Here is a 19328-nt window from a genome sequence, read left to right on the forward strand (position 1 = left end):
TCCTGCTCTCCCCAAAAGAGCAACAGCAGCGCCCCGCTTCCTAAAAAGAGAGGAAGGAATGGCAGCAGCCAGGCCTCTAGTATTTACCCCAGCAGCTGTGGTGAATCTGCTTGGATGAGTGGGCCAGGCTGCGGCACTGTCTTCTTACCACACACAACGTCCTCTGTTGGGGTGGTATTTGCTAGAGTCCACACAACAGAGATAACAGCCTATTATGATATAAGGGGCAGTTCAGACCCCTCAGCTATTGTTTCAGGCTGCCTGAAGATACAGACAGATGTCATGGCATTGGCTACACTTGACTCTTGTTTTCAAGTTTTTCTTCTCAACCATGAGGGCTAAAAATTTTTTTTTTAAAGCTGAAATTCTCACAATTATGTAACTCCAAGAGACAGAGCTCTAGGCATGAGCCTGTAGTACCAATTTCTAAATCTGTCCCTTGCCAAAACTAATCTCGTCTTCTGGCACTAATAGGATTTGAGAGCACACAGCACATCACAAGATCAGGACTGTTGAATTGGCAGTAAGGATGTACTGGCTATGCCCAACCATACTGAGAAAGCCCATTTGCTGGATGGATCACATAAACCATTCATAATGGCACTAAACTGAGGTCAGACTATGGTTCTTAGTCTAAAAATGTGTTACTGAAAAAACAGAATAAAAACGATTTTTCATTTCCTTTAAATATGTTCTTAACCGATAAAATGAGCCAGATACACCAAACGTGAAACCCAAAAAGGAATTCATCTTGACTGGGGCAGAAAAAGACATCACTAATTACTCACCTGCAGGGTTTCTGATGCAGAAGGTCCTACGTGTAGAGACTACTGAGGGGAAGCACTTAAAGAATGCATCTCCTTGCCCAACCTGATTCCTAGCCTGGCTCCTTACAGCTTTTCTTCATCACCAGCTCTCCTCTTGATGAGAGTATTGCTACTTGAGCACTCACCAAGTTTTACAGCAGTGCATGCCAGTGTAAATCCTGAATCACAACAATGCTTGTAAAACTGATCTTTAATATATCAGATGGGTGTACAGTGGGGTTCTTGTGTGTGTTTATCATGTGGTGTGTGCACAGAATGGGCTGATAAGGGTGAACAACGTGTCAGTGTGTGTTGCTAGCTGCCATCCCTAGGGCTAAGAAGAGCCTCATATGTGTCCTCTGGTCAATGCATGAAGTCTGGGTGGTCCTAGACTCTGTTGTCCCTTCCAGTTGCCACTCCTAGAGTTATGAAGGGTATCATCTCTTGAGCATTCAGCCTGGGTGGCCGTGTCCTCTTCATGCACTTCCAGAATTCTCTGCAGATCCCCACCCGTTTTTTTCCAAACAACGCCTCTATAACCAGGTGACTTTCCTAGTTATTCTATGAAACAGTCTATGCAACACATGTAGGGTCAATATTCAGCCCCTTCCTGGGATTCAACTTTGTTAAGAAACAAATCCCAGTTTACACAACATAAAAACCAGTCCCAAGGCTTGGCTATTCAGCCCTTCTCCTAAATTCATGATCTGCTTCCTTCTTTTGATTACCTCCAGCTGGAGGTCCCTCCCTCCAGGCCTGATATTGCTGGCAGGTATTGTTGGGTGGGGCCATTTTCAGCCCCATATCCAGGACAGATTATTAACCTTCTCCTTCCCAGGTGCTGTGTGGGTTTGTTTACTTCCTCTCACTCTCATTTATTCTACTGCACAACAGACATGTCCTTAGGGCTGCAGTTTCTGAGTGATGTGATTATGTCTGAGTCTAAGATTTGGCTTACACTTAAAAGTTATATTGGCAGAGCTACATCAGTCATGGGAGTGAAGAACACACCCCTGACCTACATAGTTATGCCTACCAAACCCCCAGTGTAGATACAGCTATGTCAATAAGTGTGCTTCTGCCGATGTACCTTACATTGTGCAGAGAGGGGGCGTTCCTACACTGACAGAAAAACTCCGTCTGTTGTTGTAGGCTGTGTCTACACTAACAGGCTATGCCTGCATAGGGTCTGTAGTGCAGATATAGTCTAAGCTTTCATTTTAAAAGACAAAATTGCTAGCCTTTGTGGTTATGAAAAACTTGAAAATGTAATTTCCAGTGCAATTATGTCTACTTGAGTCTTCAGGCAGCCTGAAACAACAGCTCTCGTTACCTCAATGGTCTTTTAACACCAACTCCCACAGCTTTGGGAAGCCCCACATCACCTGAGGTCTGTGGGTGGCAGGAGAAGACTACAGTAGAATCCACCCAGATAGCTATACCTTGGCTGCTTTGCTAAGTGCTGAGGGCCTCTTGATGTCACTTGTGACTGTCCAGGGGGCAGAGCAGATTCCTGTTGCTCCTCTTCCTTCACAGGAAGGAGTGAGTACCTGTCACTGACATTCTAAGTGAGGGTGAATCCAAGGCATGGGGTGTGGCCAGGTGTGCCTCAGGCACTGAATTGTCTCAATCCAGCAATGATTTAATTAGAATCATAGAATTGGAAATGCAGGGCTAGAAGGGACTTTGAGAGGTCATGTAGTACATCCCTCCATGCTGAGGGAGGACCAAGTTGTGTAACATTTTGACTTTATGATACCTTTGACAGACCACATAATCATGGTACTTATTTACTGCCATCACCGAAGGACTGGAAAAATAACCCCCATTACACAGATTTCAAAGAGGTGCTAGTGTATGGGCTTTAAAATTATTTAGCTTTAAAAAACTGACGGGGGGGGGGGGGGAAATAGTGTATCTTGAATTCAGCATTTAAACAAGACATTTTCATGTAAGTGAATTTCCAAGGGTACACTGTATATTTGATATCTGTATAAATTGGTAATTGTAAAATGTTTTAGGACTTTCCAGACAGTTGTTAGTGACAGTCTTGACGATCTTGGTTTCTATTGTTTACTGATGTTAAGGTGTTACTTCTCGTTTGTGCTGGATTACTTTGCACAAAACTGTTGATTGTAGTGGGGAGGGAAGGGGAGTTGGCAAAAAGTAAACCTTTACAACATAAAACTTGTTAGCTGAATAGCACTTTTAATTTAAAAGAAAATTAGTGTTACAATTCTGTGAATTTTCTTTCTGAATTAGTGATATTGGAGCCTGCCAGTAGGCAGCATCCTGTTTTGTTTCTATGACGAGTGTGCTTAAGAAAGAACTCTTGCTAACCGGCAAAAGCACTTCTATGCTGGTATAACTTTGTCTACACCTAGTGCTTTTGCCAGTATAGAAATGAAATAAAAACACATCCCTAAATGACATTACTATACCATCAAATGTTTACAGTAAAACCTGACCTAAGTTAAATAATGCTTCATTTGAAATAGATCCACATTAAAATGAACTATTTGGGCTTGAATAAGAATCTTGTATATGCTGATCTTCTTCTCATGCTGCTGGTGGCTGCAAACATAGGTGCTTTGAGATGACGTTTTTGAGAGATGGGCTAGACTCATGCTAATCACAGATATCTTCCCCTTATTCCAGAACTGAGACTCTTGCATGGAAGGCTCTAAGGATTATCAAAGGAACCAGTTGGGCTATTATTTAGAAACTTGATGGATCAGAACAGTTTATCAAGGGGCTGGAAAACAAATATAAAAATGTTGGGCTACGGGCTGATAAAGACCTGTCAGTTTTCCCCCTTTGGGATAAGGAAGACTAAGAGTGATCAAGGGAAGCACTCATTTCAAGTCTGATCCAAAGTGCTTTCCCAGAGAAAACCATCATTACAGATAATGGAATTTTCGCCTGATCTAAAGCTTGCAGCAGCAGACCTTTGGAAGTCCCCATCCCCCACCCACGCTTTTTTATTTTTTTTGTGAGATGAAGGATTTTACTTGTATGTTGTGTGGCAACACATTCAGGGTCACATTTTCAAGGGTGTGTGGGAGTACAGAGTGGGGGGATGGAAGAGGACCCACTTAAGTGCATTTGCAGGAGTCCACCTGCAGTGGACAAGCAAAGGGAGGAAATGTGTATGCAAAGAGGTGGACAGATATCCGTTTACATGGCTGCATTTACACACGCTGTGCAATCACGGCAACAATTCATGATTTTATGCAAAACGCAGGTATCCATTTGCCATTCCCCTCCCCCCTTGGTGAAAAGATGGAGATAGGCAGACACGTGTGTGTGTGTGTGTGTGTTAATGAAACACTAGCTGTGTCACCCATTGACTAGGGTTACCATACGTCTGTATTTTCCCGGACATATCCGGTTTTTTGGTTCTTAAATCGCCGTCCGGGAGGAATTTTTAAATATCTAAAAACGTCCAGGATTTTGACATTATTATTTTCCCCCTTAGCTCCCAGTGCTTGCGCCGCAAAACAGCTGTTTTGCACAGCTGGGAGGGAGGGGGGAGGGGGGAGACTGCGGTACGCTGGGGTGGAGAGCTCTCTGTGTGCTGCCGGCCCCTGCAAGCCCTGCTCTGCGTCTCCAGCAGCTCCCACTGGCGCTTTTCCCAGCCAATGGGAGCCACGGAGCTCGTGCTTGTGGTGGGCGCAGCACGTGGAGACCCCTCGGCTGCCCCGATCCTAGGAGCCAGAGGGACCTGCGGCAGGAGGGGCGAGTAGGCAAGCGGGACAGGTGAAGAGGCGAGCGGTGAGCCAGCAGCAGGTGGGGGGGAGTGCGGTGAAGAGGTGAGCAGGGAGGAAGCCAGCAGTGGGCGGGAGGGTGAGGAGGTGGGTGGGGAGGGGTGGGAGCCAATGACAGGCAGGGAGGGTGAGGAGGCGAGCAGCGAGGGAGCCAGCAAGGGGCGGGAGGGGGAGGAGGCAGGTGGGGAGGGGTGAAAAGGCCAGTGGTGGGCAGCGGGGGTTGAAGAGGCAAGCGGTGAGGGAGCCAGCAGTGGGTGGGGGTGAGGAGGCAAGTGGTGAGCCAACAGCAGGCGGGGGTTCTCACGGCGGTATGGGGGTTTCTGGCAGGAGAATGAGGAGGTGAGTGGCAGGTGGGAGGAGGCGAGCAGTGGGTGGGGGACTGGGGAGAGATGCAGCAAGCCAGCGGCAGGCCACAGAGCGAAGAGAGGTGCGGTGGCGGGGCCAAGTGGGGAGAAGGTGGGACTTGGGGCAGAGTGGGGGCGGAGCATGGGAGGACTGTGGGCGGGGCCGACAGCACCCTAATGCATCACAATATTTTACTGTTGTGATCTGGTCACCCTAATATATACTCAATAGAGACGACACGTAGTGCACAGCATATATAACAGTATAACAACACATTAATACAACGTGAGTTTGTAGATACTGCTGCAAATACTGCTGCCACTGAGCACCTCATGCCGAAGTCAAGCCTAGGCTTAAGCGTGGGCATCAAGCACCCTGGCTTCTCCACTCCATACCCAGCGGCTCTCGGTGCGCCAAGATCAACTGGCGCCTGATCCGGCCGGAAGCCCCAGCTCCGGCTGGAAACTGGATCCAGCCCATTGCTGGCTCCGGTCCGACCACTTCTAATGATTAAGCAACAGGGCTGGCTCTAGCGGTGGTCCAGCAGGGCCCCATCACCCTGGCCCCCAACATCCAGGCCCGCCCCCGTCGCGACGCAGCGCCCGCTCAGCCACCAGCTCGGCGCTGAGGGCGGCAGAGAGCGAAGCCAAGGGCGCGAAAAAACTACGCATGCGCGTTCGGAACCTTGGAGCAGTTGAAAACGGAGCTAACCTTCCAACCCTTTCTCCCCACCGGTTCCTCTTTTGCTGTCCGTTAAACTGACGTCGTTGTCATCATCGCGCTGCGTCCTTCATTCTGCGGTTCCCGGCGCCGCCCGCGCACGGTCAAGGGGGGGGGAAGCGCAGGCTAGTTTAATGTGGTTGGTTCACGGCAACTTTTTTTTCTAGAGCGGGCGGGCAGATGGGGTGCAACCTCCTCCCCTAGGCCCAGACCGGCGACCTGCGCCCCGAGCATGGCTTCCAGCAAGCGCAAGGAGCCGCTCCCGGCGGCGGCGGCAGCAGCATCTCGGGTCCTGGAGCTGGAGGAAGAGCTCAGGAGCTTGGCTGAGGAGCTGAGTCAGTGCCAGGTACCAGCGAGAGGAGGTCCGCCCGGCCCTGGGCAGGGCTGCGGGGGGCCAGTGCCCCACAGAGCCCCCCGCCTCAGCTGGGCAACCCCGGTTCTTCCTCCCCTGCCCGGCCTCCTCCGGGTCGGGACCTTCGCGCCCCGCCCCGCAGCCGGGGCGCGCATCCTGCTCGGGCTGCCTTGGTCCTTGTCCGCCGCTGTAGCCTGGGCTAGGCAGGCCCGGAGCCACCCTGCGGCCGGCCGGCCTCTGCCCCACCTCTTTGTGCCTGGGCCCGCGTTCACCCGCCTGCTCCACCCCGGAGCTAGCTGCATTTCGGGGGTGCCGACTTACTCTCCCCCCCGCTGGCCCTGCGGGCTGCCCCCTGTCGCCTGCTGGAAAGAGGCGCCCGGCATGCCCCCGCCCCAGGTTCGGAGCTACCCCTGCCTCCTTCGGGGCTGCCTCCCAACCAGAGCGACGAGTCCCGCGTGCGGTTGTGACAGCAATTTGGTTGCACCGTTTCGGTCCTTGAGTGAAGCCGCTTTGGCTTAAAAGCGAGGGTTTGTGGCACATTTGTCAGGCTGTTCCTTGACATGCAAAGGGTGGCCTGCTGTCAATTCCCTTACTGAATAACTGTCCAAACGCTACAGAAAGCAGGGATGATGCATCATATAGAGACCCTTGAGTAGAGTCTTGACAGTTATAGTTTAATCGCTTCTGTTTGGTAATAGGCACATTTAATGAAAATGAGGAAGTCTAAGACCTTACTACAGCACTCTGCTATAAATATTTGCCAAACAAGAGGATTTTGGCAAGAGGGCTTGGCAATGGGGCCGTTGGGGTATTAGTTCTCTGGCATGTTTTTTCCCACTCCTTTTGCAGAACTTGGCCTGGTTGGGTCTCTCCAGGCCCTTGTTAACAGGGTCAGGAAGGTCACAGGGGGAGAATAAAGCATCTCTGTTAGATCCTGTGGATGTTAATGTTGCTGAAGCAGTATTTATATCCACCACTTCTATGCCCCCCAGATGTAAGACTAGACAGCTAATGGAAGCATGGCTTCTCACTGAGCCTTATTGTGTGGGAATAATCCATGAGCGTAGCTATGTGGAGGCACAGGACACCCACAGATCTTGGGATCCTCACTCATTGCCTAAATGATGAAGGGAGAGTTAAATAAGCTCTTCTGATAGTGAAAACTCACTGAGTTTTCTCCTTCCCTCCACCTATGGGGGAAAAAATTCACTAAGAGAAGACTCTATGCACTAACTTGTTGGCTGAAGAGGAATTATAATATTGTTAAAGTGAGTTATATCTGTAATGCACTTCACTTGAGTTCATTAAAATTGATTATATTCACATCAGAATAGAACAAATTGAGTTTCTTTTTTAACTAATTTATTTAGAAAGTTTTAACAGGTTTACAAATCATTGCCATGAAAATATCAGAGACAAAAAAAAATTACAACAGTGAGGTTTTGTTTTGAGAAACATTATACAATAATATAGTCAGATCTCTTTATTTAATAGGGTGTTTTCATGTTACACACTGAACATCTTTACACTACCTACAACATGTTGATAAATTGAGTTTCTAATCACATTGGAAGGTGTAGCTAGATATTAAAATAACTAGGCATATGTCTACAGCAGTTGGGAGTATGTGTCTGTGCACTGGTAGACAAACGTGCTAGCTCGGCTTGACCTAGCGCACTAAAATAGTGTGGTCACAGTGGCTAGCCCTAGTACAAACTCGCCCGACATCCTGGGTATGTATTCGGGTGCCTGTGCCACCACAGTCACACCGCTGTTTTTAGTGCACTAGCTTGAGTGGAGTTAGCACAGGTAGACAGATGCGTTGGGAAGCACACTTTCAGCTGCTGTGGAGACATACCCTGTAGTCATTCAAAAGCACAAATGGTAGTGAGACACCTAATTCCCACTAACAGCCGTGTTAGTCTGTATTCGCAAAAAGAAAAGGAGTACTTGTGGCACCTTAGAGACTAACCAATTTATTTGAGCATAAGCTTTTGTGAGCTACAGCTCACTTCATCGGATGCAAACTACTACATGCCACAAGGGGCCACAGCAATGGTTCCCTCAACCCACCCAGCAATATTGTTAACCTATCCAACTATACTCTTAGCCCAGCAGAAGCAGCTGTCCTATCTCGGGGCCTCTCCTTTTGCCCCTCCACCCCCACGAACGTGTATCATGTATAAAAAGATCTTCTACACTTTCCACAGTATGCATCCGATGAAGTGAGCTGTAGCTCACGAAAGCTTATGCTCAAATAAATTGGTACCACAAGTACTCGACACTGGTGAGGCCTCATCTGGAGTACTGTGTCCAGTTTTGGGCCCCACACTACAGGAGGGATGTGGATAAATTGGAGAGAGTCCAGCGAAGGGCAACAAAAATGATTAGGGGTCTAGAGCACATGACTTATGAAGAGAGGCTGAGGGAGCTGGGATTGTTTAGTCTGCAGAAGAGAAGAATGAGGGGGGATTTGATAGCTGCTTTCAACTACCTGAAAGGGGGTTCCAAAGAGGATGGCTCTAGACTGTTCTCAATGGTAGCAGATGACAGAACGAGGAGTAATGGCCTCAAGTTGCAATGGGGGAGGTTTAGATTGGATATTAGGAAAAACTTTTTCACTAAGAGGGTGGTGAAACACTGGAATGCGTTACCTAGGGAGGTGGTAGAATCTCCTTCCTTAGAGGTTTTTAAGGTCAGGCTTGACAAAGCCCTGGCTGGGATGATTTAACTGGGAATTGGTCCTGCTTCGAGCAGGGGGTTGGACTAGATGACCTTCTGGGGTCCCTTCCAACCCTGATATTCTATGATTCTACTCCTTTTCTTTTTGCTAATTCCCACTGTAAGTCGTTGGGAGTTAGACATGTAAATTTCTTGCTTCACAGACAACAGATTATATATTCATTCATTTACTTGTAGTAAATACATTCCCACTCCTCTCTTGTTGAGTTCATTCCAGCTGTAGTCAGGTGAACACCAAAATGAGATGTTTATTACCATATCTATAAACAGACACTTGTACTACACTCAGCTCCGAGCAGAACGGTTCATTCAAATGCTTTTCCCCAAGTGGGACAAGAGAACGGAATGGAAGTACTTTGAGTATTGTCCCATCCCTTTGGGGAACCAGAAGGTATGCTTTACAACTACAGTATGGTGAATAGAGGAACATCTGAATTTTCATTTAGGTAGTCACATACTCTTAAAGCTGTAAATCTATGTGGCAGAAGTTTAAAGTTTCTGTTTTTTCAAATCTCTTCACAGTTTGCATATAATATGTAGGTCTGACTTTTAAACAATGAGTATATAGTTGTCTTAAAGAAAATTGAATATAAGAATGTAATCAGGTAGGTTTCTGACATAAACTGGGCAAGTTTTCTGCCTCTCCTCCTCAGCAGTACACTTGGTGCTTGGTGAGCTGGGGCTCCCCAATCTGGTGGGCTGCCATGTAGTTGGGACTCCTCGTGCTGGTAGGCTCCCTAGGAGAGCAGTACTTTATGTCCAGAACCGTGATATGTTCCCACAGCAGGAACATTTCAGTGTTTGTGAGACTAAATATTGATTTCAGTTCCATGGAAAACTTTAAGGTTTTGGGTTTTTGTTGCCATTTGAGATCAAATATTTTCAAAAACTCTTGCATTTTGTTATACAGAACTGAAATTCAGTTTCCCAGCTAGTTCTAATCCCAACACTTCCCAGCCATACCTTCTCGTCAGGTCTGAGTCACCTATCAGTTCCAGGTACTCTTGAGCCTCCACAACCCTTTCACAAGGGTCAGGGTGACTTGTATTAGGGGTTCACATGTCCTCCCAGGCAGTCTTTATCCTCACCTGATGAAACCTAACAGCTGCTGCTGCTGTTCCCTTTCAGGTCTCCCAATGGGAGTACTCTGGATACTCCCTTTTCTCTTCAGGTAGGGAGGTAAAGGTGTCTGTCTCTCTGTGACTCTACAGGGAGATAGGACCTGCCTATTCTGCTGTCCCTATCCCACCAAGCCTTGATGTAATCCAGTCTCCATCACGTGATATGGGAGGAAACTAAACATAGATGCAGTGTGACCACCCCAGTTGTTTAAAAATCATTAATTAGTCTTCCTCCAAAATCATGAGATTTAAAAAAACTCCAAACCCTTTAATACATTTTGGATTCTTTTTATTCGCCTTCTGCTTTATGAGCCTTCAGGGTACATTAAATTCAAACTGTCAGACTCCTCTGCACAATCAGACAGCTAGAAACTTTTCATTTTTTAAAATGAAAACTAAGATTCTCTGGCCATCTCTTGACTCCAGCAATTGGGGCTTGAAGAAGAAGAATAAATATTGTGAGACTCACGATAAAATTGGGAGAGTTGGCAATGCTGCCGGTGATAGCTTGGCCTGGACCTGGGCCACTCCTAAAAGTACCACCATCCTGTGGCAGGGAAAAAAGTTTTTCTGAGAAGTGGCATCATTGCATTGTAATCCAGGATTACTGGATTATCTAAAGTGAGGTGGGTAAAATAAACTAGTAATCCAAAACGCCGATCCTATAGGTGATTTTTAATAATACTCAGAAGATAATTAATCTAGTTGAAGCTATGTGCATGGCTGCTTTTATCACATTTTCATTAACATTCAGAATGTATTATGCAAGGTAATTATGCCTACATTATGTCTGCAAAAAAGCATTGTATGGAGGTCTCTGGTCAGTTTAATGGCTAGCTTTACATTTCAGTGCTTTCCTTTTCCTTTATTCTTGATTCACTTAAATAGTGCTTTTCTTGTAAAGATCCACAAGCTATTTAGGTTCCAAAGACACATGGACTTGGGTGTAACTTTGTTTTTCATTGAGGTTTTACCATTCCCTTTCTATGGCTGGATTGATTTGGGAAGAAAAGGCATGCCAAAGGTCATACAGTGAATTATGACACGTCCGGTCTCTGTTACTTGCTTTAGCTGCTATATTCTGCTTTAGGTTTTTTTATGCGGCTCCCCATCACCTTGGTATCTGAGCTTTTCCTATGTAAAAGAAATAGTAAGAGTGAAATCTTTAGTGGGCTTCTTGGAGTCTCCAGATGTTTTCTATATGAAAAACTCTGACTAGGGTATTTTTTTCTTGTTGTTATGTGGGCTTGGATATTTTGGTTGATTTGTTTGTGCCATAGGTTTGTATCTATTTCTGTGGGCAGAAAGTGCCATTGCGGCAAGTGTCATTTTTGCTTGGGCAGGAAAGCTTTTTTGAAGTGGAAGGATTTGCCATGCTTGGTGAAGATGGTCAGGTTCATGATTTGCTAACTCTGTGAAAGTTAGTTCTATATCCTTATTGCCTTGGTTGAGAGTGCTATTTCTCTGGCTTTCACGTGCTTCATCCTGGGTTTTGTGATCTGCGTTGTTCCGGAGGAGCACAATTGTCGGGGGCAGTTCATACACGGGCAGTTTGGTCTTTCACATAGATATGTTTTGAGCTATTACTTGCTTTGAAGATTAGGCCCATGGCCTTGAACTGTCATCTGAAGTTGACTAGAAGCCTCTGGAGATACTTGAGCACGAGCCGTATGAGCTCACAGCAGCTTGGACCATGGAGAGAAGTATTACAATTCTTTCTGCAAAGATAGTCATTCAAAGGCATGCTGCTGGCAGCTCACTTGTTCTTCAGCTAACAGAGATTAGGTGATTCTATTTTTCAGTTCTAAATATCATCTGTTTGTTTTTTTTTTACTTTTAAGTCTTTACAGTGAAGTTAAAATAAAAATGTTTAAACTTATATAACCTTTATATGTAGACAGCTTTTGTTAATTTGTTCTCCCTGACTGACATGCTGTTTCTACTAAGGATCAATGTGAAGGCCACTCCTTTGCAGTACTGAGACTTTAGGGATGTAAGTGGCTGCAGCTAGGTAGCAGATCTCTCAGTTGTACCACATTACATGGTACTTCCTGCATTGTCTCCTTTATGTTCCTCCTTGTTCCATTGTACTGCGTGATGTCCCACATGGATGATCAGCAGTAGCTGGCTTTTGTGAGGGAAAGAGGCAGAGGCCCTCCAATATCAGATGTGGCCTTTGCTTCTCCATTTCCTTTTCCAAGATTCAGAGCGATGTTCCCTAGGAAGGAGCACAGTCATCCGCTCATAGGCTTTTTAGGCAGGGGAGGGATGAAGAAGTTGGCCTGCTACATTATTCATAGCAGGGGAGGAGAGAGAGGGGATGGAGAAGGTAGTGGAGCAGGCTCAGTTGCTGTGCACTTTACAGGCTAGGAGGTTCCACTCTGTCTCCCTTCTCCTGTCTTGTGAAAAATGTACATGTCTGGCCTTCTCTCTCTGACTTCCCCGCATCCATGCAGGAAAAGAACAGTAATTTCTTGGGGAGCTGGGCTCCTTTTCCCTTCTTCTCAGAGAGGAAAGGGTTGGGGGAGAGAAACCCACACGCACACTTGGTAGTACCTCTTTACTGGAGTATTCCCCTTTTGAAATCCATGGGATTGATTACTGAGTTATAATGGTAGAATTGGTCCCTGTAGCAGACTCTATGATGAGGAGTATTCAGCTATCCCTGAAAACTGACGTGCTTTTCATCTGAAACAGCTGAATATCTAACATAACCCAAGGAGTATTATTCCTCCTTGATACTGTATGTTTGTTAATGGAGGATTTCTAAATTATGAAAAAATTGATAAAATTTATGTCATAACCATCTCAATGATAAAGAACATAAACTCCTCATTGCTGTTGTTTCTTTGAAGTTTTATGAGGAGGTGTTTGAGAAGCATCTTGACCTCTTCTCGTATCAGTTATTTCCTAAACAAAAGTGGGAAAAGTGCCATAAATCTAATAGTTTTCTGCCTGTGTGTCTCACTTATTATTTTTATGTTTTGGTTAGCCCCTTATAATGAAATGTTCTCCTGCCCAGGCCAAGGCTTTTTGGTTTCTTTCTGTTTTTCTTTGTGACAAAAATGGGTTAAACCAAAATACTCAGAGTAGAAAGTTTTGTACTGATCTGAGCATTTCAGCAATTAAGGGCAGGTCTACACTTAAAACCCTGCATTGGCGCAGCTGTACTAATGCAGTTGTGCCACTGTAACACTTAAGTGAAGATGTTGCTAGGCCGACGGGAAAGCTTAACTGCATCTGTCAGTGTTGTTAATCTACCTCCCTGAGAGGCGGTAGCTATGTTGACAGGAGAAGATCTCCCGTCATGGGGCGGGGGAGGTTAGGCCGGTATAACTACCTCGCTCAGGGGTGTGGATTTTTCATCAGTGTCGACATCCATCTGTTTCTGCTTGAAAATGGGGTAAAGTCTCTGTACTTTTGTTCATTAAATACCAGTTTGTTTTATTAGTGATTAGGCCAAGACCATGCATTTATTGGTGCCGAGGGATGCCAGCTGTTTTTGTGCGTGTGTGTGTGTGTGTGTGTGAACTCAGATGTGTTGTCATAAGGAATCTGAGTGTGATGAGTCTGATTAGAACTGGTGCAGTTAATGATCAGGGCTTACCAGCGATGCCTTACAGATGGAGAAATAACTATGTTCTGTAGTTAATTTATTCTGTTTTCAGTTGCTTATAACTTTGACAAACTTTAACTTGTCTGGACTGAAATTTTTCATGGTAAGTTTCTGCAACCTGATGAACTTTTTTTTTGGAATGTTTGAGAAAAAAACGTGCAATTGTTGCTGAGAGTAGGGCTGGTTAAAACCAGACATTTTTGCCAACATTATTTTTTTTCCATACCACTTTTATTATTTTTTTTTTTTTAAAGATCTCTCGTAGCCCCAGGGGTCTGGTGCAGGGACTGGTTTTCTGGCTCCCATACGAGTGCACTTTTCCCTAGGCCAAATGGTATGTTGAATGGGGAGATGAAGCTGCTGCTCCTGCAGTTACTCTCCCCACATGGAAGTTGTAATTCTGTGGAGTTTGGAGTTTGCTTAATGCGGCTGGAATGTTCCAAAAATTAAGAGCACGTGTCTAAAAAGTTCTACTGAGCATGTGCAAATGGTGATCTCCCCTCCCCTCCTCACCCTCTGAATGGTTTATAACTTAGCCATATCTGAACAGATTTTCACTGTCCTGTGGAAGGCACCTCTCCAATCTCAGGACTGTCTTCCTACTAAATTTTAAGGTCCTGCTCTAAACTCTGAGGTTACTAGAAATCTTTTTTTTTCTAAACTGTTTTTTTAATATTGGCAAATGAAATATAAGTTTTTAACCTGCCTCACTCTCAGCAACAATCACACAGGTTTTGCTGAAACGTTAAAAAACAGTTCATCAGGAAGCACAGAGCAATCATGAGCCATTTTAGTCCAGACAGTTACATTTTGTGAAAGTTACAAGCAACTGAAAACAGAAAGATTAGGCATCCTTAGCTACAGAACATAGTTACATCTCCACCTAGCATTAGACCCAAGACTTAGCCACACTGACTCTCTCAAAATGAATATGCCAAATTTCTGTGCTTGGTTATGCCGTCTGTAAAACGAGGTTACTCCTGCATTTCCATATTCGGAGGTGCTTTGAAACTTAGATGAATGAGCATTATGCAAATACAGAGCATCATTAACAAACAGCAGCCAAAACTCCTAACTCTCAGTCCATTAGATCTAACCATTAGATCACCAGAATCAAGGATAAAATCCATGAATTTTGATGGAAATTTTGATTTCCAGCATTTTACTGTTGTCTGACAAATAGTTCTGTAACCTACTGGCAAAGTGTGTGCCATGTTCCTTTCTAATGGCTAGTGCATAAAAAAAGTTAACAACCTACTACTGCTATTTGCTCTGGTACCTTTAGCTCAAGTAGTGGGGCTCTGTGCTGTGTTTTTGAAGGTTATGGATTCAAATTCTTATGGTGACTTAGGTAGGATTTAGTTACAGTTGAACAGAATGGAGTTTATTTTTTCATTTTCTTAAAAAAACCCAAACCAAAAAAACCCTAAAAAATTCTATACAAAAAATGATGTTAAAAGAATGTTAACATCATAGAGTCAAACACTAAGGGCTTGTCTACATTAACCACAGGATCGATGGGCAGCAATCAATCCAGCAGGGGTCGATTTATCGCGTCTAGTCTAGTCTAGACACGATAAATTGACCGCTGAGCGCTCTCCTGTCGACTCCACCAGAGCGAGAGGCGCAGTGAAGACCCTGCGGTTGAGTAGATTTTAGTACATCGACTTCAGCTATGTTATTCACGTAGCAGAAGTTGCGTAACTTAGATTGATCCCTGCCCTAGTGTAGACCAGGCCTAAGAAGGCAAGAGGCACCAGGTTAACGGTTGGCTGAAGGTATGCAAAGCATGGGGATAATCTTCTTTGTGCATCTTTTAAAAAGAACAATGGAAGCTGCTGGGTGCTGAGCTCTTGAAAATCTGGCACAGTACATAATCTTCTCTGACAGCTAGCCCCAGCACTGGTGATGCGGGGTGATTGCCCCCAGGCACCTGCTGTTCCAAGGCTCCCGGGACTGCTGCTCTGAAGGCCTCTGGGACGGCCCCTGGGACTGCTGCTACTCCGTTGCCTGGGTCCGCTCCAGCAGCAGCCGATGCAGCTGGTCCTGGGGTCTGCCCCAGCAGCTGCCCTGTGTGATTGGCCCTGGGGTCCACTGCTCCAGCAGTGGCTGGTGCAACTGACCCCAGGGCTGACCCCGGGACTGCTGCTCGGGTGCTCCCTGGGGTGAGCTGCCTAGGGTCACCCGAGTAGTGGCTGGTGTGGCTGGTCCCAGGCCCACTCCTGGGAGGACTGCTCGGGTGTACCCCGGGGCAGCCCAAGCGGCAGCCAGTACAGCTGACCCCAGGGCCAGCAGCTTGGGTGGCCCTGGGGTCAGCCGCACCAGCTAAATTTGTGACTTTTGTGACCTCCATGACAGACTTGCAGCCTTAACCATAAGTCTACTGCGGTGGAATTTTTCAATTTTTTAAAAAAGTCACTTTGGTATCATTTAGTGCAGACATGAACATTGATTATGTTTCTGTTTTTGATACCAAAATATCAGGTCAGTCTTGTCAATTAGAAATGAGTTGAAATGAACATTTTCAGCAAAATTGGTAATATTAAGACTTCATGGTCAAAAACGAATGTTTCCCTGTGAAATTATGAATAAAGGCAGATAATGTCAAACCATTAATACCTGTTACAGTTTTTAAGGCATCTGTATGGTGCTCTTGTATAGACTAAATACTGCTGCCAAAACACGGCTATAACAAATTTATAATTTCAGTAGTCCATACGTACGTCAAGCAATATGAGTTCTGAATAAGAATGTAATCTCTGTGGTATAGTAAATGACAGTATGTTCCCTTTTGTCACTTTCTGTTCAAAAGAATACTCCTTCTTTGTTGCCTAAATTATTAATAGAGACAACACAAAAGGAAATTCTTTTAAACTGATAAAAGAGAGACACATTTTAAGTTTTTATTCTAATACCACAAGATTAGGTGTTCATTGTAGACTCTCTAATATTGCAGTATGAAGGAATTTCAAAAAATGGATTTTTATAGTGCCAGCCTTAAAAACATTTTATCTTTGAGCTGATTGGACTGATAACTTCAAGATATATATTTTCTTCCTGATTGTGTCTGTCTTGCAATTATATATGATTGTGCATACTGTGTGCTTCCATTGCTGAGACTTGTGAACTTGAAAATAACTCCATTGTTGGTTTAGAGCCTGATTTTTCTAAAGTGCTAATCGCTTCTGGTGAGGTACTGAATACCCTCATCTTCCAATGACTTTAAAGAGAGTTGAGGAGCTCAGCAACTCTAAGTGTCAGGTCCTATAATGCACCAGAATATTCTATACCATGTATTCACTTATTTGGTAGGGCTGGATCATGGGGACTGTATTTTTATTAAAGGGTTAATTATGTGACTGGAAATTACATAGAGCACCAGCACAGTAGGATGCAGAGACTCTGCAGTGCTGGCATATTAGCGATGTAATTTTAAAACCCATGTGACAGAAACATCAAGAAGCAATTGTATGTGTAAAATTGTGTGTAAAATTCATACCACAGCTTGATTAAAGACTTCTTCCCTTTAGCTAGAAAACTTCATTTTAGATGGTAGGGGAGACCAAAGAAATACATCTTAAGAATTTTATTGCTACAGTATTTTACTATTTGTAACATCCATGTTTTTGCATGCCTTTTCAAAAAATTCTTTACAAGCTAATCTGATATTTGCTTATCTCAGTAGCCTATTTTGCATTTCCGTACAAATTCTTCCAGCCTGACAATCATGCATAATTTCACTTCATATTGAAATATTCACTTCATAACATAGAGAATATACAATATCTGATTATTTTACCTAGAGTTTTTCCTAAAAACTACAGTAAACCAATAGCTCCCTCTGTCCTCCATCGCTTTCATTTTTCTCATTCAGGGCATTCACTGGTAAAAATTCTGTCATTCATATTTTTACAGTAAATGCATTGTTCCCTAAGTTTGTGTTGCCAATTTTTCCTTTTGTTTTGGTGATATTCCACTTCTTGAAGTCAGGAGATAAGGAACACTTCCCTTTTCCAGTGACCTGTTGTTTGTATATATATATCAAAGCTTTGGATGTTATAACATCTTAAGTATTCTGTCAATTGGTTATTTATTTCAGTTCATGCTAACTATTAAAATGAGCCCCGATCCTAAACCCTAGATGAGGTAGATGCTTATTTAATATATACAGTTATACAGAGGAAGCAGACTTCCCCAATGTCTCCATGTGCACAGCACTACAAGTAGCACAAATGTAAACAAAATTCAAGCCCCTCCATATAGTCATTCCTCACTACCCAGACTCTCGTAAATGTCTTGTTGCTCAAGGCAAAGGAGAAGATGCATTTATGTTTTGTTTCCTGTTTGTCAGTATGTCTTTCACAGCTGCATTGCAAGCATCTCCTACAGCCTAAGAATTTGATTCTGTTACTTTGGAAAGGAGCTGAAGAATTGGCTGAAAAAATCTTTTTTTATTATTTAGATCAGAAATGTTCAAATCTTATTATGCTGAGGATAGCATTTTCAGGTTTCCAGCAAACAGGTGGTTATCCCAATTTTGATGTATATTTACATACCTTTTTAATAACAAAATAAATGGCCAGAGCAGTATTTTTATTTATATTTCCCTTCAAAGGGGAATAAAAATTGTATGAATTCACTTGCAGTAAGAAGCTGCAGTTGATCACCTGGAGTGAACGGGCAATAGGAAGCCATGTCTTGTGACTCTGGTCCATGCCTCATGCACTTCTGATTTTTTTGTCCCAGCAAATGTTTATGTTGTTGTTGTTCATGCAACATGAACTTTGTGTAGCGCTTGTTTGTTACTAGTCTATACTCACTGATTAGGGTCCTGCTCCTGCTGCCATTAAAATAAATGGCAAAACTGTTTGTTTCAATGTGAGTAGGACCAGAGCCTAGGTTATTCATTTCCATATGTCTGCCAATATGATTATGATGAGGTATAATTATTTTCATTCCAAACTGAAGAAGAATTTCACTTTTTGTTTCAAAACTGTCACTTTCTCCATTTGAGATGTGACCTGCAATCATTGTAGTTGCTTTGCTGTTCAGGGGAGATCATCTCACTTTCAGTTTAGTTCCCAAAACACTCTGAATATTTATGTTTTATACATCTCTATTTCCAGCCTCCACACTTGGTCCCAGAGAGAACAGCTTCTTTCTCTGACATACAGTGTTGTTGTGGATAATTTTATTTTTAATGAGTAATTTTGGGGAACTTCTAAATGACATCTGTATTCTACCCTCTCTGTGTAAGTTCTCAGCTGCTCAGGGTACACTCTTGCTGACCTCTCTGAGCAACTAACCTACATTGAGTAGACGGAACAGACCTTGGATACACTGAAGATTGATCTATCCCAGGTCTTGACAGCTGTAGAGATAACTTTCTGTGCCAACTTCAGGCTGGCTATGCAGCCCTGTTTCAGAAGAAATTTTTTGGCTCCTAAGACCATTCAGGGAGCAGTCTTACCAAGTCCATTAATTGTGCCAAGAGTTTAAAAATGCTGTTTGAAATTTTTTTTCTTAACACTGTAATAATTGTCAGCTAATGTTGTTACTTCTATTAGACCAAACCTGTAATTATTTATAGATTTAAATCAAAACATTTTAATAGCTAAAAATGTTTCTCTAGTTTGAGAGAAGTAAGGCTAAATATTGAATGGTAACTTTCTGCACTCAGTGACTGACATTTTACAATTGTTATAATTAGAATTCTGTACATGTATGTGCCTTACTGCTAATTTTCTTTGCAGGTGTTAAAGTTCACCAAGACTTTAACCAAGGGAAGTGTAAATCATAGATTTATTACAAGAAGCATGTGGCTGAAAACATTAATTCTTACGTTAAATTATTTTAACA

General features: G+C 43.9%; 2 protein-coding genes across 3 annotated transcripts in view; one reads left to right on the top strand and one right to left on the bottom strand.

The window, feature by feature from the left end:
• BNC2 (basonuclin zinc finger protein 2) overlaps positions 1–5986 on the bottom strand; it is a 473281-nt gene extending 467295 nt beyond the window's left edge. Inside the window, exon 1 of the mRNA XM_074953438.1 lies at positions 5630–5986. The gene's annotated coding sequence lies outside the window, so the exon portion shown is untranslated. The remainder of the gene's footprint in view (positions 1–5629) is intronic.
• The window catches only part of CNTLN (centlein), a 276250-nt gene continuing 262690 nt past the window's right edge, over positions 5769–19328 (top strand). For both annotated transcript variants that reach the window (XM_074953434.1, XM_074953436.1), the window contains exon 1: positions 5769–5984. In XM_074953434.1, coding sequence (XP_074809535.1) covers positions 5871–5984 — 114 coding nt within the window. In that variant the 5' untranslated portion in view covers positions 5769–5870. The remainder of the gene's footprint in view (positions 5985–19328) is intronic.

Source organism: Natator depressus, chromosome 5 (genome assembly GCF_965152275.1).
Source record: "Natator depressus isolate rNatDep1 chromosome 5, rNatDep2.hap1, whole genome shotgun sequence".
NCBI classification, from domain to species: domain Eukaryota; kingdom Metazoa; phylum Chordata; order Testudines; family Cheloniidae; genus Natator; species Natator depressus.